Source organism: Hydra vulgaris, chromosome 14 (assembly GCF_038396675.1).
Source record: "Hydra vulgaris chromosome 14, alternate assembly HydraT2T_AEP".
Classification (NCBI taxonomy): domain Eukaryota; kingdom Metazoa; phylum Cnidaria; class Hydrozoa; order Anthoathecata; family Hydridae; genus Hydra; species Hydra vulgaris.
Window position 1 is genome coordinate 3,605,977 of NC_088933.1, and position 25,669 is coordinate 3,631,645.

General features: G+C 28.2%; 1 protein-coding gene across 1 annotated transcript in view; it reads left to right on the top strand.

Annotated features, from left to right (window-relative positions):
* The first annotated feature begins 40 nt into the window (after positions 1-40).
* The window catches only part of LOC100208804 (terminal uridylyltransferase 4), a 76,644-nt gene continuing 51,015 nt past the window's right edge, over positions 41-25,669 (top strand). The window contains exons 1-2 of the mRNA XM_065818410.1: positions 41-143; positions 3,100-3,156. Coding sequence (XP_065674482.1) covers positions 3,100-3,156 — 57 coding nt within the window. The 5' untranslated portion in view covers positions 41-143. The remainder of the gene's footprint in view (positions 144-3,099; positions 3,157-25,669) is intronic.

Here is a 25,669-nt window from a genome sequence, read left to right on the forward strand (position 1 = left end):
TTTGTTTTTACTTTAGTTTTATATTTAAAATTGTATTTGTTGTTATAGTAACAGTTGTTGTATTCTATAGAATGTTGAATTATGTAGCAATTAAATACAAAAATATGAAATAATCTATCAAGATATAAAGGTATGAGGCTAAGGTATGTTTTTATAATTGTTTTTAAAAATTAAAGTTATAAGACTTGTGTCTGTGTGATAAGATTTTTTTTTTCAAATTTGATCTCCTTTATGGATTGATACTGTCTGCTTAAATTGTAACTGTATTTTAGCGTAATTTATTAATTTGTATAATTTTTTTTTTTATAATTCCTCATTTTTATTTTCTTTAGCTGTGCTTATCTGAATGCACATTGTGTGTGTTTATATGAATGTGTAAATACAACATTAGATATACACTGATTATATACTGAAGTAAGCAGTGGGGGCTTTAGTACATATATCAACTGAGGGTTTGGGTTACGCAAGTACTATTTAGATAAGAAAGAACTTTTATTATAAAAAAAAAATGAAAAAAATAATTATTTTTTTTCATATTCTTAGTTTTCTACAAATATAAAGTACACATTTTAAGAATAAAAATAAACAAAAATTATTAGAAAATTTTGTCCTTATTTATATTACCCATAATCATTGACTTTAATTATTACACTTTCTCAGACTTATATGATAAATAAAAATAATTAAATAAAAACATTTTTTTCCTGTTAATGTTTTTAATATATAGATACTATCTGTCCAAACTCAATTCCTCAGTTGATTTATAGGCTAAAGCATCAACAATCAGTGTTTCACAGGAAGATGTGTGATCGCACACAATTATATGACCACGCAAAAAATACTTTGATTTGATGATTTGATCACTTGACATGTTTTCAAAATTTAAAAATGCGCTAAATAAACCTACTTAAACTTATCTGAAAAAAAACTTAAAAAAAAAGAAAAAAAATCACACACACACACAGATATATATATATATATATATATATATATATATATATATATATATATATATATATATATATATATATATATATATATATAAAAACTCTTATATGTAGTCAGAAAGTTTTTTCCGTATTTTGTTGACAAAAAGTAAAAGTTAAAATGCAAGACCGAAATTTTTTTTTTATTAATTGATAGACTGGCTGCCCCAACCAAACCCTCAGTCGATGTGGCAGTACTCCCTTGCGAGTCAGGCTAAAAAAAAGTAGATGTAGCAGCACTCCGTTGCGAGTCAGGCTATTTGTCAGTCGATATAGCAACACTCCGTTGCGAGTCAGGGTATTTGTCAGTCGATGTAGCAGCACTTTGTTGCGAGTCAGGCTATAAGATAGTCGATGTAGCAACACTCCGCGCATGATTTAAAGTAAAAAAAATAAAAATAAAAACATTTTATTAAAAAAAATAAAAATGAAAACACTTTATTAAAATAAAAGCATTGTTTTTATTGTTAAAAACATTTTAGAATGTTTTAAAATCATTCAGAATGTTTTAAAAACATTCAGAATGTTTTAAAAACATTCAGAATGTTTTAAAAACATTCAGAATGTTTTAAAAACATTCTGGTCAATTAAATTTGTGTTTTTGCAGTTTTTTTAAAAAACAATTCATTTGTAATTAAATTAATGGTTTTTACTTTATGAAAACACGCAAATGTTGGACGAAAGTCAAAAGTAATTAAAAGTGACGTATTTGTTGGCATAAGAATCATTTTTTTTCTTCCATACTCCCAAACGCAACTAACTATATATATACATATATATATATATATATATATATATATATATATATATATATATATATATATATATATATATATATATATATATATATATATATATATATATATAACCTAAAACAAAACTCAACAAACTAAAATTTATTTAAATCTTAAAAAAAGTTTATTTAAATATGCTTTTAATTACATTCGGAATAATTTTTTATCTTCATAATAAATATATAACTATATAAATAAAAAACAACAACAGTTTATTAATAGTTATCAAAGTTCATTAGAAGTGTTTTGTTACTTCATTAAAAATTTTTTTTAAATGTATCAACTTTAATTATTCTTATATTAAAGTTTGTTAAAGAGACTTTTGTTGTTGTAGAAAGGCATCGTTTATAAAAACAAAATAATTTTATTTTTTAATAAAGTTTATTATAAACTAGTAAGTCAAAAAAAAATTCTTTTTTCAAATCCATGCTTTATGCAAGCAGAATTCTATTGGGCCTAGAAATTCTTTTTTTGTTATCTTTTGTAGAAGAAAAAGTTACTGTTTTTTTTAAAAAAAAAATTAAAAATTACTGTTTTTACTAAATTTTTGTTTTTTAACTTAATAACTTAAGACTTAAAAAACAATAGGTTTTGAATCGCTGCGCTTTAATGTCTTCGAAACTGCAAATAATTTGCAAATCAATGATTTTTGTGACGTAATACGCAATTCAAATCAAATAAATAAAATGTATGGGAAAATACAAAATAAATTTTTGTTAACTTAATTAACTTTTTTTGGTCAAATTTTTCCATTTCCTTGTATTGTCATCGAAAATGATTAAGTGTGCAAAATTTGAGCAAAATTGGTTGAGAAAAAAGCTTTCAAAAATTGATTTCAAATTTTGTGGCACACAAACATATATAGAAAGTAACCTTATATAAAGCATGGAAAAATGCATACTTGAACAATTTATATAATATAAATTAAAAAAATTATATACAACTGTCAATTAAACTTTAAAAAAAAATCAGTAAATTGTTACTTTATTTAAAAGCATTTCGCTAATATAAAAATGTTTGTTACGAAGTTTTGCTGTAATTTATTTTGCCTAAGGTATAATTCAAAATATTTTTCATTTCAGCGTGTTTTTAAAATGTTTTTTGAAATAGCCGCGGCCAAATTGTCGAAGCATAATGTGATTTGCCTGGTCATATAATGATCGCATTTCTTCCTGTGAAACACTGACAATGTATTTATTTAACAACAATATATTGAAGCAAATGACTATTTTCAGTAAAATCATTCTAATGTTTTATTTACACAGATGTGTATCATTCAAAAATAAGAGATGAATGAAATCGTTTTTTTATTCACACAGATGGATATCATTCAAAAATGGGAAGAGATGAATGAAATTTATTGTTTCAATAAAAAGGTAAATAATAAAAAAATGTTTATTGACAATAATTAATAAACATTTGACTTCAGTCCTCTAAATTAAGGTTGGCATTTACCTAGCTGCCAACCTGACAAAATGAACTTTTTAAAATTCTGAGTTCAGCAACTTTTTGCCAACCTTAGAATTTTAAAACTGAATTTTGTTTGCTATTTCAAATAAATTAAAAACAACAAAACAAAAATAATTTGGATTTAGAATGATTTAGATATTAAATAAAATAATATATATATATATATATATATATATATATATATATATATATATATATATATATATATATATATATATATATATATATATATATATATATATATATACACAGGGTGTTAGCCAGTAAAAAAATTCATACAGCGTTTTAGCGAAATTGGGAATTTAGGTGCGGCTAAAAAATAAAAAAGGTCATTACAATATGACATTTAAAAAAGTAGATACAATTTTTTAGATACAATTAAGTTTCAATAAAAAATTTTCTATTTTTGCTGGGTTATTCATAGGAATATTTTTCTGTTTTATTTTTCAGGAATATTTTTATATTTTATAAATGTTTAATTATAATTATTCAACTTGTTTCATTTTGAGCAATTTTCGTCAGTTTTCATTTTTAAATTGCTTCTCTCCTTTGTTTAATATTGTTGAGAGAAAACTAGAACAAAAGACAATTGTTTGCAGTTTTAATGAATGAATTAATAAATTTATTTATTGAAACTTTGATCTATTTTGATTTTGAATTGTGTAAATCGCTTTTAAATACAGTTTTAAAAGGTTTAAACAATTAGTTACATATACTGTCTTCTTTTATTTTTATTTTCATTTTTAAATTATAAATGTAAAAAAAAAATGCTAAATAGTATTTAATTTTTAACAAAACATTTTTGACGATTTCCAAGATCCTCTTGTAAATTTTAAACTTGTTAAAACAACTTTTTAACGACAGTCGGTAAAAAAAACTATACATTATACTTAAGAATGCCAGAATTTTACGGCTTTTATGAAGGAAAACACCAAAAAAAAATTATTACAGGTTTGTAAAATCCGTAAAATTGTAATTTTTGTAAAATCCAGACATTTGACAACCCTAATTATATGGAAAGATTTCGAATATTTCAGATTAAAAATACTTAGTATTTTAAAACTTTTCATGACTCACAAACCTGATCATTTAATGAAAATATGTAGTAGTCAACAAAATATCATACAGACGCTATAGTATTTTAAAATTGCCTTAACTACACCGAGTAAGTATCAAAGACATTTAAAGGGCAGATCGATTTTTTTCAACTTACAAATATACATTAAATAACTACGTAAATTTTGAATTTGTAAATTAAAAAAAAATTAATTATTGTAAACATTGGTTAATAATTAATAATATTATAATATTATTTAATTATCTTTTATGTTTTACGCAAATATAACATATACAATACGTTTCATTGCAAGTTTTACTTTTGATTTTTTTGTTGTTGTTATTTTTGGTTTACTTTACCAGCTAACTTATTTTACCGAAATTATTAATAAATCTTTTATTATAAAAACGTTATTAACTTATTTCATATTATAATATTTATTAATATGCACATTTTATTTGTAACTTTCCTAACTTAAGATAAAAAGCAAGAATGTAAATAAAGAGTTTTTGAATAACAAAAATAAATTATTAAAATAATTTATTAAATGTATTGAACAATTTTAACTGGAGAATAACTGACGTCAATTAAAAATTAAAAACATTTTTTTTTTCAACTTTTGAATGAATGATCTTGCTTGTTAATGACAACACTTTTTTTTTCACATTAAAAAATCGATCTTAATTCTTAATTGATTAACTTAATTCATTTCCTTGTCGTGCGTACTAATTGCGTTTTTTAATAGTCTAGCGCAACAATTAAAATCTGAGACTGATTTCATTTTTTTTTTACCATTATCTTAAAAACCTTTGGGAATTTTAAACCAATTGGGAAACCACGTTATACGCTGCGCCATCAGGCTGGCTAACACCCTGATATATATATATATATATATATATATATATTATATATATATATATATATATATATATATATATATATATATATATATATATATATATATATATATAAGGACGAACCCAGACCTGTTTTAGTACCGCTGGAGCGGTATAGGCACCCAAAAAAAAAAATAAATCTTTATTTTTTAACTTTTCTTTTGCTTTTTTGTTAAAAATAAAAAAAAAAGTTTCAGTTTTAAATGCAGTAGAATATAAATAATTTTCAGTTAATTTTAGCTGCCAAAGAAATTTCTTTTTTACGTAATTAACTGACATAACTGGTTACTAATTGAATGCTAGTTTAAGTTTTTTTTTCAAAATAACGTTTTTTTAATGTCGTTATAAAACTTAATTTTAAAATCTTGTGAAATTTTATAATAATGGAATGTATAAAAAATTTCCTATTTCGAAAGATAGAGCGATTTTAAAACATCCATTTAGAGTAAAGTTAACTTTTATTTTTTGGCAATTAAGAGTAAACTGCTTTTGATAACACTGGTCAACAATGAATTTGCATCAGCTTTAATTTTAGGCTTACTAGGTGTAGTTTTTTACGCTGATTACAAATCTGTGTTTAGTTTTTCTCCAGCATGTCTGAATCTTAAGATAATGTATGTGTGTGTTTTTGCACTAATATATAGTTTCAGTGTGAAATATACTAATGTTTCTTTATTTTCAGGGTAATTATTTCAATAAAATTAACTTATATAATGCCTAGAAATTGCAAAAATTCACCAGATGCCTTTTGCTACATTTGTGGGCAATTTACATTGTCAGGGCAGTGAAAGAAAATCACTGCAGAAATCTCGAAAATTTACAAGCTCTATTTCGGCTGTCCTTTGGGAGATCAAGATAAAACTTGGGCACCACATGTGGCTTGTTGTAGTTGTTGCAGCTTATTACGAGATTGGATCAACAAACAACAGTCTTCTTTTCGATTTGCTATACCGATGATTTGGAGGGAGCTAAAAGATCATTACAATGACTGCTTTTTTTGCGCTGTTAATATTGCTGGATTTTCGTCGAAAAATAAGCACCAAATTGTGTACCTGAATTTGGATTCGGCCATGAGGCCTGTTCCTCATGACAGCACCCTGCTCATTCCAGTACCACCAGCTGATGGATTAGACTCTGTTGAAGACGAATGTGTTGTTAATGCTGAACGTCAAGATGCGACTGATGTTGACGGCGAAGAGCCCAAAGTTTTCACACAAGGTGAACTGAATGATTTGGTTAGAGACTTGTCCCTTTCCAAAGAAAAAGCTGAACTTTTGGCGTCAAGACTGAAAGAAAAGAATTTGTTAGCAGTTGGTGTCAAAGTATCCTACTTTCGAAAGCACAACAACTATTTATCTAGGTTTTTCACCATTGATGGACCCTTGTGCTACTGCAATAATGTCAATGGTCTTTTCGAAAATTTATCCCAAGTGCATTCGCCTCGTGATTGGCGCCTCTTCATTGATTCATCCAGGAGGAGTTTGAAGGCCATGTTGTTGCATATTGGCAATCAGAAGCCATGTATTCCAACCGCTCATTCCGTATACTTGAATGAAACTCACGAAAATATGAAAATATTACTAGACGCTATTGATTACAAAACTCATTAGTGGAACATTTGTGGTGATTTGAAAGTGATTGGTATGTTAATGGGTATGCAAACATGGTTTACCAAGTTCTGCTACTTTCTTTGTTTATGGGATAGTCGTGCTGTGAGCAAACATTACGTAAAACATGATTAGATGTTGAGAACTGAATACAAACCCGGTGTAAGCAGCGTTCACCATATTCTGCTGGTTGATCCAGACAAAATATTTTTTCCACCGCTTCACATTAAGCTTAGTTTGATGAAAAACCTTGTAAAAGTATTAGGTAAAACTGAATCAGCGGGTTTTCAATACTTGGTTGAAAAATTTCCCAAAATTAGTGCAGCGAAACTCAAAGGTGTTTTTATCGGATCCCAAATTCGAGAGGTTTTGAAAGACCATGGATTTGAAGAGTTACTTACTTCTGACAAAAAAGAAGCATGGAAAGCATTTGTATGGGTTTGTAAGAACTTCTTGGGGAATCACAAATTGTATGAATATGAAAATTGTATTCAAAAGCTACTCGATTCGTTCCAAAAAGTGGGCTGTCGTATGTCATTGAAAATGCATTTTCTGCATTCGCATTTGGCATTTTTTCCTGAAAATTTGGGCACTGTGAGTGATGAACAAGGTGAACGATTCCACCAAGATATTCAAGTGATGGAAATGCGTTACCAAGGATTCTGGAATGAAAGCATGTTAGCTGACTACTATTGGATGCTTTATCGTGATGAGCCAGAAAAAGTCTACAACAGGAAGTCATATTCACAGAGATTTTAAGTGATTTTTATGCTTTAGTCAACAGTCTCTAAACTATTAAATGTGTATAAATATTTACGAATAAATCTAGTCACAGAGACTTTGACTTATTTGTATAGAAACATAAGTGGTGCTTGAAATATTGAATGTTTATCAATGTTTATGTATAGGGATAAAATACAGAATGTCCGAAAATTATAATTCCAAATATCTCAAGAACTAGACGTGCTGGAGGAAAACTGAAAGCAGATTTAGATTCATGGTGCATTCAAAAAGTATTTTTTTGTTGACCAGTGTAATAAATCAACAAAAGTAAAAAATTTAGGTCTTTATAAATCGCGCAAATTTAATTTTTTGAATGAATGAACTTTTGATTTTTAGCTTGCTATTTTAGTTTACACTAGGAAAACAAAAAACAAACTTTTTCAGAAAGTTTTGTTTCTTTTCCATATTTTTTTTTGACTTTTAAAATAATAAAAATAACGATTACAATAACTTAATTTTAAACAGATTTTCTTAAGAAGTCTTATTAAAATCTGTTTAAAATAACCCATAGTAAATGTAATTTTTTTAATTATACCTAATGATTATAAAAATGTTATATGTTTTTAAAATATGATGTTTTTAATCAAAAAAATAACATTTTAAAAATTTTGTTTACCGTAATTATCTCTTACTAGCAGAAAGCAACCCGTAATACGGGTTACGGTCGGTCTATTACTTAATTTATAGTGTCTGTTTTCCGCAATTTAAAGTTGCGAAACCTTAACTAATACCATGTAAAAAAAACGCCTTCAAATTAAAAAATTAAGCCATCTGCAAAATTAAAATAAATTAATTTACCAATTATTTAACGTTATTTGAGTAATTTAAAACTGACATAGGTCATATCAGTGTATGGCAGAATCATTTTCCTAGACATTTCTAAGTTCAACACAATATGTTTTTAGTTACTGACACAAAATAATAACACTTCATCATGCTTTAAATTGACGAAAAAGTAAAGCTAAATTCTTGTTATATTTTTTATAATATAACAAGAATTTAGCTTTTTTTTTAGAAAAACTTCAATTAATAAGATTAATATGAAGTATACTTTGACACTAATAAAGGACAGTATATTGACAGTATATTTGAAGTATATTTTCTCATATATTTTGACACTAATAAAGGACCTCCCTTCCTCGTTTTTGCCTTAATGGTGGCCAGGAGAATAAAGTTATTTTTATTAAGAGTACTCAAGTTTTTGATGAAGACTTTTTACCAAAATAATAAAATGTAAAACAATGATTTACATTTTTAAGAATTTTTTCTTTTTAATATATATAAGAATTTTTTCTTTCCTCAAAAGTGCTGCAAATGCAAACTAAGCTAATTAATTAGTTAAACCCGTTATAAAATTTAAGTAACTTCGTATTTGACAAATGCGCAAAACTACAATATTCTCCATGTATTTAAAGGTTTTTAGTTTGCTTTTAGTTGCGACCCCTCTTTAAAAACATCCCTTAAGTTATGTAAAACAAATTATTAGGCATAAAAAAGAGAAATTAAAAAAAAATTGAACTAATTGGATATATTTATATCATTTTAACTGACAAAAAATTTACAATAAAAGGAAATCAGGTTTTTTTTTTATAAATCGTATAAATGCGTCAATCGTAAATCTTAAAGAAAAAAAAAATGGAATTATGATACCATAATTACAAAAAAATAAATTAAAAAAAACAAAAAAAACCACATAAAAACTCAAAATCGATTTACCTATTTATAGTAACCTATGTTGACATGGCAGTTAATATAAACATTTATAGAAAATGTAACTATAAAATCTGTTTCCAAGTACAAAAGGATTAACAATACTAAAAAAAAAAAAAAAAAAAATTAAGATATAAATTGCATTTTTAGCAAAATGTTGTCTTGGCTTTTAGTAAATAAATAAAAGCAGTAAGTTCCAATAATGAAACTACCAATTATTCATTTTTAACAATAGACAACAATGTGAAGGTAAGCCAAGCAGTCTATCAACACAAAACATCACAACAATAAAACATAACAATAGAATATTTACACCACACCCTTGATCCTAAAATCCAGCGAAAATAACAAGCCAAATTAAAATATGAAAGACAAAATTAGAAAACCAATTTTAAGTTAACTATATAATCTTTTTACTAAACATATAAATGCATAAAAGTATATTTGCTTTTATATTCAATATTAGTTATTCAATTACTTCAAATTTAGGACATTAAAACGCCCTAGATTTAAAGATCAAGGTTGCATACTCTCTCATACACATTACGCTAAATATTAACAGATATTATGTGTTTCCAGAATAATTAAAAAAAGGCTAGACAACACAACCTATCTCTAAAGCAGTAACACCGCCTGGCACTAAATACTGCCAAGTGACACCTCTGTTATAAGTACACCGCTTGGCTGGCAAGGTTATCAATCTTGCTCAACATAATGCCAAATCACACCACTTTGAAAACATGGAAACAACATAATTTTAACATATATACAACTATAAACAAATATGGTTTTATATAACAAATATAAACATTTTATAACAATATTAAATGACAGATATATTTATCCAAAACTATGAAAAAAAAAATTAAAATAATAAATAAAGTTATACATACAAAATGTGCTCACAACCTACAAAAAGTAAATTTTCGAAATGAAAATCTATAATGAATGAAAAATGAAAATGAAAAAGACTATAAATTAAGAACATTAGAAAATATAACATTATTTGTGTAACACTTTCCACCTACCATACCTTGAATGAGATGTTTATCAATTTTGAAAAACAAACTATTAAATGCTCTAGTTCTTGAACATGCAACTTATAGTTGACCATGAGAGAAACACGGTTTTTTGAGATATACCCCAACTCTATCAAATGTTTGACCTTGACTTTTATTAATTGTCATTGAATAAGCCAATCTGACAGGAAACTGACGATGTTTCAGAACAAAAGGTAAATTAAAATCTGATGGAGCCAAATGAATTCAAGGAAGAAAAACCCGTTTACCACCAGAAACACCTGTCAAAACCTCTGCATCAGTATAATTATTTTGAAGAGCACTAACTTTCATTCGAGTACCATTGCATAGCCCAGCTTTGAGATCTAAATTCCTAAGTAGCATAATTACACAACCAATTTTCAATTTTAAACAATGAGGTGGCATGCCTGAAGGAGTTAAGCTGTTTATTGTTATTATGAGTTAAGCAACAGGAAAGTTATTTCTTTTATTAAGGTCATCAGTATCAATTTGATCAGCACTTAAATAAATTTTGACCTCACCCGGCAGACATTCAAGCACTTCTTCATTGATTGATAATGAATCAAAATTAGTTGGTGTTAAAATCACGCGTTTAGAATAATCATTTTGATCAGCATCTCCAAAAATCTTTTCAACAATCAATTTATTTTCTCTAATAATGCACTGATTTGGTATTTCAATGGATCCTTTAAAAGGATCCTCCTCTTTGACAGGCATTGTTCCACTACCAAGTTTTAATAGCCATTGGGAAAGTTCTCTTTCCCCATGATGTACTCTCATATTTTCAGTTAATGTAAATTTCTGCACCCATCGCCACTGTAAAGAACATTTTATACACGATTCTACAATTTCAGCTGGTTGTCCTCTTTTTACAACAGGCAGTATTTGCCTAAGGTCACCACCAAATAGAATGACTTTTCCACCAAACGAAAAGTTGTTGTTGCAAACATCTTTTAACAACCTATCAATTGCATTTAAGACATGTTTAGGTATCATGGATGTTTCATCAAGCAAAAACAAACTAACTTGTTTTAAAAAATGTCTATGTATAGAGTTAGGGGTTACATTACATGTGGTGTTATCCAATATTGGGACAGGAAGTTTGAATAAACCATGCAATGTAGATTCATTTGTAAGAAGAGTTGCTGCTATGCCAGTCCATGCAGCTGTAGCAGATTTAAAGCCCCTACTTATGGTTTCAGCAACCAAATAATTATACGTAAACGTTTTTCCACTACCAGCTGGTCCATCCATAAAAAACAATCTGGAATGTTGATTTTCTACACCCGGTTGCTCGTTCAATGCAGCAAGGACAGCATTACTTACATTTAATTGATTGACATTAAGAAGCGGTCTCATTCTATTACCTTCGTCAATTGATTGCTGAACATTATCATTTAAATTTTCTAGATTAAAATCTATGAATTCATCAACAACAGGGAAATTATAATCAGATAGCGTTTTACCACTTTAATTAATAATCCTTTTAAAACACATGCTTCACAAAAGGTTTCAAGAGCTATTCCATTAACAGTACACAAATCCTCAAGATGATGCTCTTTTTGCCTGCAAATGTAACAATCTAAGAAAAAATAATTCTCCTGTTGGACTAACTTTATACATTCTTACTATCACCTTATTTCCACCTCTTTGTCTAACCTTCCATTTACAATGTTTATCATCAAATACAAAGTGATATGGAATGTCTACATATGAATAGCAATGCGCTCCTTCATTTTCAGAATTTGATTTAAACCATGCCGTAAGGTGTGTATAGCGTCGGACAGCACGATCTAAAGCCACTTGTTCTTCTCCTTCTCTAAAATACACAATCTGATTCTCAGGAAGATGAACCTTAAGACAGATAATAGTGTGTGATATATGACTTATAGGATACTCAAATATTTGCCTCAGTGCCTCAGGTGCACTAACATAATGACAATCTAAAAAAGTATTTACTTCATTGTGATTAACCTGTTCATTTATCTAAACATTCGCACAATCATGCCCTTTGTATATGTATTTGTACAAATATTTAACAGCCTTTACAGACATGCAAGCTTCAACATTAATGTGGGCTTGATATTTCTTAGATAACCAAGGATTGTAAGGTACCACCCAACGGTTATCTACATTGTTGCCTTTAATATTGATAAGTAACCCATCGTCACGACATCTATATTGTGGATAACAATTGTGAACGGCTATCAAATTCTTTAGGATAATTTTTGCTGCACACTCCATCTTTTATGCAGGAAGAATTAGGATTCAGTATCCCAAATGGGCCGTGAATCATGCAAGTTTTAATAATATCATAAAGTTCACGATTAACAACCGGATCTGGAATTTCTGCACATATTAAATAATTGATATCCTGTGCTGTTTCGAGTTTATCATCATTGGCTAAATGAAGTAAAATGTGGGCGTGCAGCAAACCACACTTTTGAAACTCAATAAACTGAACATGCGTTACGACTTTGCCTAACACACCATGTTTGAATATATCATTGAGGAGGTTATATAACTTGAGTTTAAATACTCAAGTGACCAAATCAGGTCTATCATTTGCAGTCTGACCTGGATATAAATTTTCTGTTATTTCACGGCATTTTGGGTTGCAAGTAAAAGTAATAAAAAGATCTGGTTTACCATACTTTTGAATAATTGCCATAGCATATTCAAAATTTTCATTTAAAGCTCTAGGACTTCCTACATAAGATGATGGCAAAATAACTACTCGCCCTGGTCTAACATTCCGTTCGTTCGCAATGTTGTTAACATGTTCATGTAAGGCATTATACTGCTCGCTTCTCAGTTTATTTTGATTATTTATGATAAAAACAAGACGCTGGCCTTCAATTTTTACATATGCATCTACAGCATATTGCTGAAATAGTTTCTTGCCATAAAATAATGAACAGAAAAATTGCCGAACAGAAAGTCTATAATTGTAGAACTGAGATAATGTAACATGATTTCTAACCAGTGTGGCACCTTCAGGGTTATGTACTAACTGATTATGCCAACCAGCATCACCTCTTGGAAAAAAGAGAGGATAAATCATAGGATCTAAGTTGGCTGACATACTTGATACAAATTTTAAAGGATGACCTCTTGGGTAAATAACAACTTCCCTGGAAGTTGGGGGAGCACCATCTTTGCCAACAAATACAACTTCATCGTGTGAAGGTAGATTATAGCGACGCCTACCACCCCCTTCAAGTAAAGACATTTTTACAACAGAAGCTTGGCGACCTTCTATAGCCGTTTGACGAATTTCTTCATCTTCTACTTCAGCCATATTTTTAAATGCAAGAGCAAATGGACTTTGTTCAGTAATTATAGTTTGCAATTGAAACATTAAATCATGTAAACAAAGATCATTACCACGTTGTTGCATTCTAAAATTTACTGCTGCAAGTGGATTATATATATATAGTTGAGAATATATTGGTGGAATATCTTGATCTGGCCTAAGATTACCTACACGATGATAAATCTGGCCACATATTTTAAAACATGGAGGCCCATGATTTATTAGTTGAACTACAGTTGCTTTAAAAGAAGCGAAAGAAAGACAGGCATTATAATTTCGAATATGTTTAAAAAAATTAAGATTAGCATTACGATCTACATAATTCCCTGTAAATAAATCCTATAAAACTTGTGTAAATGGTGAAAGTGGAGGTAAAGCTACCTTACCATTATGGCAACGTAGAAAATGTGTTTCATCTGGAAATTTCTTAGCACCACAGTGCTGACAAATTTGATTTATTTCTCCTAAATAATTATAATCTGGAATAGCATTACTTCTTGCTATAGAATACATTCGTCCTTGTCAAACAGATCTTCTTACATTTTGGCGAAGATTAACTTCAACTCGATTTAGCCTTTTTCTTTCATTTTATAAATGATTAGTTTCATCTCGCCTAAGTCTATTTCTTTCATTTCGTCTACAATTATTTTCAACATGCCTTATAGCACTTACATCGTCTTGTAAATACATAACTTCATCTAGCCTGTTATCCATTTCAATGTCATCATTATCATTAAACATATTTATCAAAGCAACACTAATTATTTCTTTGTTTTACTACTCTAAAGTTAACAATAAAATAAAAAAACTTAATAAATAACTAAAAAAATCTTATTCGAAAAATTATAAAATAAAGAAACCAAATAAATGCAAAATAAAATTAATTTGCCATCATCAAAAGTAATACGCCTGTATTACTTTTTCTTGAGTTTATTTAATTAAAGTTAAGAAAAACCTGCAACCATATTAGCAAAGACTTTCAAAAAATTTATTTTGTTTCTAATAAAAAAAATTTAGAAAATAAACAAATACCCTTTTTTATTAGAAACAGTTAAGTGTTTCTAATAAGATATATATATATATATATATATATATATATATATATATATATATATATATATATATATATATCTATATATATATATACATACATACATATATATACATACATATATCCTGGGAGTGGCGGGCAGCGACATAGTTCATGTGTTGGGAGAAAATATTGAACAAACAGCATAATAAAACTTATAAATGCGTTATGTACAAAACAGGTTATTAACGCGGGTTTGTACATCCCCCCCCCCCAACACACAAAATACGACGCTGCTGCAACTTCAAGGATATATATATGTATATATATGTATGTATATATATATATATATATATATATATATATATATATATACCTACATACATACATACATATATATATATATATATATCCTGGAGTCGCGGACAGCGTCATAGTCATATGATGGGAGAAAATATATGAACAAATACTCATATATATATACTATATATGAGTATATATACAAATATAGGTATATATATACCCCCCCCCCCCTCCATATATACATATATATATGATGATCATATATATATATATATATATATATATATATATATATATATATATATATATATATATATATATATATATATATATATATATATATATATTGAACTATTTATTAGTGAAAACATATGAAATCCAAAATTTTCTTTATAACATATATAGTACATTTTATAAATAAACCTCTTCAATTTCCTTGGTACAACAACTTGATCATGATTAATAACAACTCTGTAAACAGGAATTTTCTAATTATCTAAATCTTAATAAATTATAAACAATTAAACCTAAATAAAAATGTATGAAAATGATTATTATTAAATATAGTAAAAAAAACATATAATAACTATAAGAATTATAGTGACTTATATTTTCAATATTAACATCTATAACGCATTTAAAAGTACAATTAAAAAAAGATTACAATAAACTAATTACTTAATAAAATTTTAAAAAGATTTTATATTACCTATCAATTTAAGCTACTAAACATTATGTACCTAATGTCAACTTAAACATTTTCATAACCAAGTGTTTTCTTAAAGGTCATGACTTCTTTAAGAAAACACTTGGTTAAGAAAAGTCTGAAAACTACTTAAAAACTAAGAAATAGTGTATTTTACAGAATACAGAATTGTAACTAATATCGAACAATAGGTATAACTATGCGCACTAATAATAATAATATTCACTGCTATTTCAGATAAAAGTCACTAATTTATGTTTCTGCTTGAAGAAGTTATATTAATGTATTTATATTAAGAAGCAAAAGCAGCGAGTTCTTATAAGAAACTACCTATTAATCATTTTTAACAACAGACGCTAACATAAAGATAAGGCAAAGATAACAACATTACACAAAAAATTATTAAAGATGTATTTTCAGAATAGTTATATTGAAGGCTAGACTACACTTAGACCTAAAGCAGTAACACCACTTGACTGGTAAGGTTGACGAATCTTGCTCTAGATCTATATCTCAAGTATATTGTGTGTTATAGTTATACTAACTATAAAACACAATATTTTTTTAAATGTTATATAACATATAAAAACACCTCATTTAACAATCATGTACCCATTAGATAAAATCAGGGATGCAGAGTACCAAAAAGAACTCCGAATTAAAAAGTCACAAAAAGATTACTTTATCCTAGTTTTTGGTATACAGGAGCACTAAAAATATAAATAAGTTTATAGACTACTAATAGGAAAAAAAATTAAGACTTTTAGGTTAGAGGAACAATCATTTTTTTAGCCCAGAATTCTTAGGTATTATGGCGGCAAGGACTCCTGGCTTAAAAACAATAAGTTTCAAGTCATTAGACCTCATGAATTTTTTTATTATAGCAGATAATAAGTCAACAAACATGTTTAGAGCTTCTGGACACTACAGACTTGGAAAAAGTAGAGACCTTTTGGGACTTCGCATCCCTGGATAAAATACATTTCATACTATTATAAAAACACATTTATATAAACACATTTATAAAACAACTATATATATCACCACATACACGTATTTATCAAACTACATGTATCACCTCATACACATATTTATCAAAAACTTTTTAACTTTGAGCATAAGATAAACATATAAGCAAACCTTTAACAGCTATAAAACAACATTTATTAGCATTAATTATTTTTAATGTAACAAAGAATGCAGACTACAATTTACAACATTGCAATGAAAAAGATGAAACCATTAAAGAACAAAATTATAAATTTCAAATAAATACATATTCAGGTACCTTAAAATGAAGCGTAACACAACATTCTTTTGACAAATTCCAGAAGAATTTTTTTTTATTTTTCTATTCCTTATTATTTTTCCTAAGAATATAAAATATACATATAGATATAGAGCAATATAAAATAGATTGAAATAAATGCAAACTTATGTATATAAACTTACAATGACCTCAAACAACAATCTTATTCTATTTAACTTTTCATATTAAACACATAAATAAAATTTTTTACTCATTTTTCTTTCTACAAAAAATAATCTTAATCTATAAATAAGAAAATGAATTGAACTTACTAAAAAAGCCATCAGCTCCTCTTAACTGCTCCAGAAAATAAAACAATACTTGCTTAAAATGTTCTAAAAAGACTAACGACAAAACTGAAACAGTTTACTAAAAAAGAAATTTAAGTTATAAACTTCTTCTAAAAAATGAAAACAGGCTAAAAAAAAAAAAAAAAATGAAAACAACCAACAACAAACAAACGATTATTTAAATTTTCTATTTTAAACAATGAACAACATCAATTCTTTTCGAAAATAATAATATATCAGCTCTAATTTGCTTGCTGACCTTACTCGAAAGACCGCATGGAATATATAACCTCGCATTCAAAAGTCTAGAAACTACTTAAAAACTAAGAAATGGTGTATTTTACAGAATACAGAACCGTCATTAACATTAGGCGTAACTATGCGTACTATTCATTAGCATATTAATATTTAGATTTAATTATCTTTAATTTAAAAGGCGCCTTCAAATCACTTTAAAAATTATTAAGTTGAATGAACAGATTTGCTAATATTTAAAACAAAATTTTAAAGTTAAAATAATATTATACATATAAATACGTTTATTAAATGCTTATGTTTTTTTGTTCGAATAGTTATTCAAAAACAAGACTATTTGTAAAATTAACAAAATAGTAAAACTATTTTGTTAATTTTACAAATATTACGCTATTTATTATATGGGTAAATCAGTATGAAATCATCCAAAAAAAAGTATTTTCAACACCCTTACGTCTCAGAATTTGTTCATTTTTACCTCACTTGCAGTCCATCATTAAAAAAATAACAACTGCGAAAATTTTAGTTAAAAACACACACAGGTTCCAGAGATATCGTCAGTTGAAATAATGTTGACTCACCATTTTAGTGATTATCTGAAGCGGCTACAAAGCAACTTTGACATTTAGTGTCTTTATAATAGCTTGGGGAAATTTCTTAAAATTTGGTACCCCAATAGATTTTTATTCGAGGAATCCAAAAATAGCATCCTCAAGACTTAATTGTCTCAGGAAATGCCTCATTTATCAAATTTTGTTCAAAATTATTGGCTTGTAAATTAATGATTTTTGGAGGTGAAATGAAGAATGTGGCCCAAAATCCGGAGTAAAAAGTTTAATTGTATATCATTATTTCATCTTCGGTCTGCTGAAAAAAATTAGATTCATTGTCTCTATAAAACTTGATAAAAATTTGCATATAAAAAATGGTATCTTTTTAGAAAAATTTAAATTTTGTAACGAAAGCAATTGAAATGTTTTTTAAAACATTTATTTAAATAAAACACCAAATAGTGTTATTTAGTGACTATTTTAGGACATTTATATTCATATGCCAAGGGAGGGCCAAGGGGACTCTGGCTAACTCTGGCCTTCCCCTCCCCCCAATCTCCCTTAAATTTTTTTTTTATACATAAATTGAATTAATAATTATTAAACTATAATTTAAAAACATATATATATATATATATATATATATATATATATATATATATATATATATATATATATATATATATATATGTATTTTTTTTAGTTTAAGTTTGAGAAACTTTATAAACTCTATAATTTATTTTCATTATTTCAAATCGATAAATACTTACCTCTTATTTCAAAGAAAGCACTCAAAACTGAGATCTTTTCACAATTTTAAAAATCTTAAATTTTAAAACCAAAGATACTGAAATGTTTTTAAACATTTTTATTTATATCAATATCTTTATGGTATTATTTAGTTGTTTAAGACTAATATGGTCATTGACATTATGAGGTAGACAGTGGGAATTATTTAAACTTCCCCTCCTTTCCAGCCTTACATCAAAGGATTTGAAAAAAGAAAAAAAGAAAGACATTCTAAATGCAAAACAGGTAAATAAAATTATAACAAAATAATTTTAAATTTAGTTAATTTTTTTTTGTAACCAACTGCTTATATTCTCCAAATCTAAATCAGATATGTTGTACATATGACCTGATATTGTTGTGGGTGTAGAAATTAGGCATATAACTTCACACTTCAGCAACACTCGTCATTTCTCATTGACCAAAAGAAGTTTTTACCTGGTCCATGTGAATGCATGAATCTGACTTTAATATCAAGATCACTTAGATCTTCAGCAATCCCTATCCACCAAAATCCGTCATAAAAACATGCAATATAATCCATTTTTTTTATGTTTAATGAAATCTCTTTACTACGTTTACTTATTCGAATGATATCAAATGTTTCAGTGCATTTATCAATACTTGTTTTTTTATAATTTATAGTGTTTGAAGCAATTGGAATAAAGTGATGATACATCCTTGTGCCAGGAACTGTTCTTCCACCTAAATATCTTTTTTCTAATTGTGCTCGTGTTTGGTCGATTTTATCTTTTGAAAAGAATTTAAAACAAATTCCATTTATCTTGGCTTTACAAAAGGAGTATATTATATTAGCATCTAAAGTCTGCCCAGTAGTTATTTGTTTTAGACTTTCCTGACATACTACTCTTTTAACAGTCCCACTAATACCATCACAGGGAGATTCACCATGACTGGTAACAAAATACCCATTCAGCACTTAAATCAAAGTCTTTACTGTGATGACAAAGATTGATAAAGTTTTTAAAATTATTAAATTGTGCTGCACACCCATTGGAAAAGTATTTCACACTTGATACATCAGGTAAATTTTCTTTGATATATCTAGTTATATCTTCCTGAGTCTTGTAAATAAATCCTGTGTAATGATCAACATCTTCTGAAAGGTAACAAAAAGATTTATGTTTGAGAAGTTTACAAAATAAAGTACAATTGTAAAGAGTGAACATTGACTTTTGCTCCAGTGATAACTTTGAACCTCATCCTGAACAACATATTGATAATTTTCAGCAAAATCTCCTAAAATTAAGCATTCGTTTTGGTTAAGATTTTCTTTACAGTTTTTCAAGTATCTACTTTGTGTTTTTGCAATATACGGATGAGTGGTTAGGTTGTCAATGCTGTCACATAATAAATCATTAAATTCATTTAGTGGCAAAGACTGTAATAATAGTGTTGTACGATTGGTATTCTGCCATTGCTTGAATGCTATATCTTCTTCGAGCTCATGGTCCATAAACTCTTGCACTAAAAAAGTTTTTAATGCTTCAATACCAGGGCATTGGTTACATCGATGCAACATACATTCTGCATTTTCAAGAGAACAAACAATCAATGCCATTAAATCTTTATAACTTTTATTCCACCTAATGGCATCAATGAGAAATTTTGTATTTTGGTGATGTATACATACACATATTGTGAGTACCTGACACATTAATTGTAATGCACCATTTAGGTTTAAACGTACAAAACTTTGACAAACTGACTTTGATGTTAGGGTAGTCTTTTTTAAAGGCAACATGTAATTCATTAAGATTGAGTAGCAATAATCTTTTTTGAACATGTTGGTTTTTCTAAACACTTACAAAATCTTTTTTTCCTGGCATCATTCTTGAAAATTCATCATTTTGATAAAAGTTAATCACTAAATTAACTATTTCTGGTGTAAGTGGGTTTCCAGTTTTTTTTTCGAGCAATGATAGAATTCCTCATTTTTAACTTTTATTGCAATTCGATTAAGATACTCAGACACTTCAAAGTAGCTTGATATCTTTGTATGTGACCATGATTTTGGTGTGAGTCTTAACATATGCACTTTATGGCGATAAGAGTCAGTCTCTGAAATTTTTTATTTTATTTCATACATTAAAATGTCTAGATCATGATCATTGTTAATGTTGTTGTTTGAAATTGGGCTTTTTATTTCTGTTGTTAAAGAAGTTTCTTTAATATTATATGCTAATGAGACCATTTTGGCAACTCTGTCAATAGTGTTCTCAAATTTTGTTTTGCTGCAGGTAATTTGCTGTGTTTTGAAAGACTTTTTAGTTTAACTGGTGAAATTCCAATCAATTCTATAGTAGTCTCTAACTTAATTTTTCTCTCACTTTTTGATTCCCATTCCTCTTGTGAAATTAAATCTTCAAATTCTTCAAATCTTCAACTGCTTCTTTGTAACATTTACTGCAGAATTTTCAACCTGGGGTTAAATTAACATTATTTTCTTGCAAAAATTTTGCCAAGCTTAGGGAAATCTTTATATTATCTAAGAAGGAAGTTTAGTTTTAAGTTTTTTAAATAACTAAAAATAAAAAAATTGTTATAAATTCTATTTCTTTTAATTTTCAAATCAATTCTGTTATAATTAATTTTAGGTTACCTTTTGTAGCAATGTTTTTACTTTCCTTGTGTGTTCCAAAAGGATTGCAACACTTTGTAATTTTTCTTTCAAAGTATTTCCCATAGAACTGCTCATGATAACAACATATAATTCTTATTGAACAATGTTTTTCCCTTCAATTTGCTCACCATATTATTTCTTCCTGTTTTTCACAAGGAAGATCTTTGAATTGAACAAAACCTTGTTTTCTAGAAAATCCAGTTTTGTTGCAATGAATGTTAAGACTTTTTCCAATGTCACATTTTTCCATATTGAATATGTTTATTATTTATACTATTACCTGCCAAAAAAATATACAAACAATAAAATTCAGATTCTTTAAAAAAATACAAACAAGTAAAGTATAACCTTTAAAAAGAACAAAACAAAACTTATGCCTGTTTTTGATTTAATAGGATGTAAGCATTCACCAATTTGAAATAATGAAAATAAATTGTTTCTCAAACTTAAACTAAAAAAAATTTATGTTATTAACTTTTATTTTAATAATTTTTTATTTTTAATTTATGTTATGTAAAAAAAAAAAAATCCAGAGAGATTGGGGTGGGGTGGCAGAGTTAGTCAGAGTCCCCCTGGCCCTCCTTTGGCATATGAATATAAATGTCCTAAAATAGTCACTAAATAACACTATTTGGTATTTTATTTAAATAAATGTTTTAAAAAACATTTCAATTGCTTTTCTTACAAAATTTAAATTTTTCTAAAAAGATACCGTTTTTAAATGCAAATTTTGATCAAGTATTAGAGAGACAATCAATGAATCCAATTTTTTTCAGTAGACCAAAGATGAAATAATGATATACAATTAAACTTTTTACTCGGATTTTGGGCCACATTCTTCATTTCTTTCATTTGAGACAATCAAGTCTTGAGGGTGCTATTTTTGGATTCTTCAAATAAAAATCTATTGGGGTACCAAATTTTAAGAAATTTTCCCAAGTCATTATGAAGATACTATATGTCAAAGTTGCGTTTTTATCTCTTGAACCCATGTGTATTTTTACTAAAATTTTTGCAGTTATGATTTTTTTACTATGGGCTGCAAGTGGGGTAAAAATGAACAAAATCTGAGATGTAAGGGTGTCATGGTCTGGATGATTTCATATGGAATGACCCATATGTTTTTTTTTGTTATTGTTTTTTTTTTTGTTATTCACCTCCTCAAGACCGATAAAGCCACTACAGATGAGGAGGCTACTTAATAGTGGTTATAACCCTCTCTCAACTCTATAACTCCGAAACATGATCCTTGACAAACAAGGCCGCTGCACGGAGAAACAAGTTGAGCGCGGTACTTCCAGGGACGTGGCGGGGATCGAACTCGGAACCTCCTGCTTATGAAGCGAGCGCTTTACCACTACACCACTACCACATTTGTAAATATATTATGCAGCTCTCAAAATTAGGGTCGGCATTTGGCAATGCCGACCAAACTGCCAACCTGAAAGTATTTGAGATCGGCAATAAATTGCCGACCTCGTTTCTATGTTTTATGGTTAGACCTTTGTATTAAATAATTTTTGCTGACCTCAAAAAGATTGAGGTCAGCAAATTATTGCCGACCTCATTTTTCTTAATTCCGAGGGTTGATTATGTAATGTAAATATTAATTATATTAAAATATAATTAATAAAATAATTAATAAAATAATAAAATATAAAATATGATAATAATATAATTAAATATAAAACATAATTAATATAAATACTAAAACATAAAATATAAATATTTAAAGTAGAAATAAAAAAAATTGTTTAAAGTATTTAAACATTACTAATATTTAAAAAAATTAATCACTACTAAAGTTAAATTTACTAAAACATATTTAAACAATTTTCAATAATTTTTTACTAATAGCGTGGTATTTGCAACAAAAGCGTTTATTAAAGTCCAAAGTCTTATTGTTACTAAAGTAACATCGTTCAATGGTAAATTATTCAAAAAAATGCCTTTAAATCAACTCCTTATCTTAGGATAAAACTAAACAAGATAAACACAAGTGATTAAAAAGATGATTGAAAAAATGATGATTATAAATCATTGTCGCGGCACCAGTTCTAACTAGGGAAGGAGGAGGAGAGAGATAGGGGGGTTAAGTCAAAACATCACATGTATTCCCCCCCAAACATTGGCAAGTAAAAAGCAGTAACCAAGTAAAAAGTAAGCAAGTAAAAAGCAGTTTTTCTAACAGTAATAACTGACAGGTTTTATGGTGCATTAGATAAAGGTGGAGAGGTTAAGGCCATCGCTCTTGATATTTCAAAAGCTTTTGATAAAGTTTGGCATGCTGGTCTTCTCCATAAGCTTTCTTCTTATGGTGTATCCGGCAACATCTTTAAGATCATTGAATCCTTCCTTTCCAATCGTAGCATAAAAGTTGTCCTCGATGGACAACACTCTTCTTCTTATTCTGTAACTTCAGGGGTTCCTCAAGGTTCTATCCTTGGCTCTATACTCTTTTTAATTTACATTAACGATCTTCCAGATATTGTCACATCTAAGGTGGCATTGTTTGCTGATGATACTACCATTTACTCTTGTCGTGATAAGAAACCAACACCTTCTGATTGCTTGGAGGGGGCATTTGAGCTTGAAAAGGATCTCACTTCTGCTACAGCATGGGGCTCACAGTGGCTGGTGAACTTTAATTCAGATAAAACTCAATTTTTTTCAGCCAATCGTTATCGCAATAATTTAGATCTTCCTATATTTATGAACGGTAATGTACCTGAAGAGTCACCTACTCTTCATCTTCTAGGATTAACTCTTACTTCCAATCTTTCTTGGAAACCACATATCAAATCAGTTGCAAAATTAGCATCTGCTAAGGTTGCATCTCTTTATCGAGCTCGTCACTTTCTTACTTCGGATTCTATTCTCTATCTCTATAAATCTCAAATCCGGCCTTGTATGGAATACTGTTGCCATATCTGGGGCGGATCTTCTAATGATGCCCTTTCTCTTTTAGACAAGGTGCAAAAACGCATTGTAAACATTGTTGGACCTGCTCTTGCAGCCAACCTCCAACCATTATCACATCGTCGTAATGTTGCTTCTCTTTCTCTTTTCTACAAATACTATAACGGGCGCTGCTCTAAAGAGCTAGCGTCTCTTGTGCCATCTACTATAATTCATTCTCGTGTTACTCGTCATTCAATTAAGTCTCATCCTTTTTCTGTGACGGTTCCTAAGTGCTCCAAAAATGCTTATTCGTCTAGTTTTTTTCCTCGAACATCAGCTCTTTGGAATTCGCTTCCTTCATCTTGCTTTCCTGATTCATATAATTTGCAATCTTTTAAGTCGTCCATCAATCGTTATCTTGCTCTACAATCTTCATCTTTTCTCTTTTCAGCCTTGTTGGAAGCGAAGATGTTTAAAAAAAAAAAAAAAAAAAAAAAACCTCAAATAAACTCTGGGTTCTTCACTGTATATACACACACACGCATATATATATGTACATATACACATCTCTCTCTCTCTCTCTTTATATATATATATATATATATATATATATATATATATATATATATATATATATACACACACACACACAGTACTGTGAGTATGTTTTAGACCACTTACATTTTTGCAAAAAATCCTGGAGAATTCTTCTCTTATTTAAGTTTGTAGTTCTATATTATAAACTTATTAAAGCACATGTAATTCACACAAAATATAGAACAATTACAAACTTTTAAATGTCAAACTTCATAAAAAACTCCTAATATCTACAATGTTTTTTTTGCCTTAATCACAGCCGATATTCGCCAGGGAATAGATTCATACAATTGAGTTATAAAACTTGGGGTATGTTGTGCCATTCTCTTTGAAGTACTTCAAAACATTCTTCAGCACTTCGGGGAGCATGTTCGACCTTCTTTCTGTCCAGGTAATCCCAAATATGCTCAATTATATTTAAATCTGGACTCTGGGGAAGCCAGGTCATGATTTCCAGTACTCTTTCCTCTGCTATTTCATTTAAATAATTTTTTGCCACTCAGGAACAATATTTTGGGTCATTGTCCTGCTGCAGAATAAAATTATGACCTATTAGTTTCATTCTGGAAGATACAGCATGGTGCCTTCGGATATCCACATAATGTTCTCCGGTGAGTTGCACCTCTATTTTGATC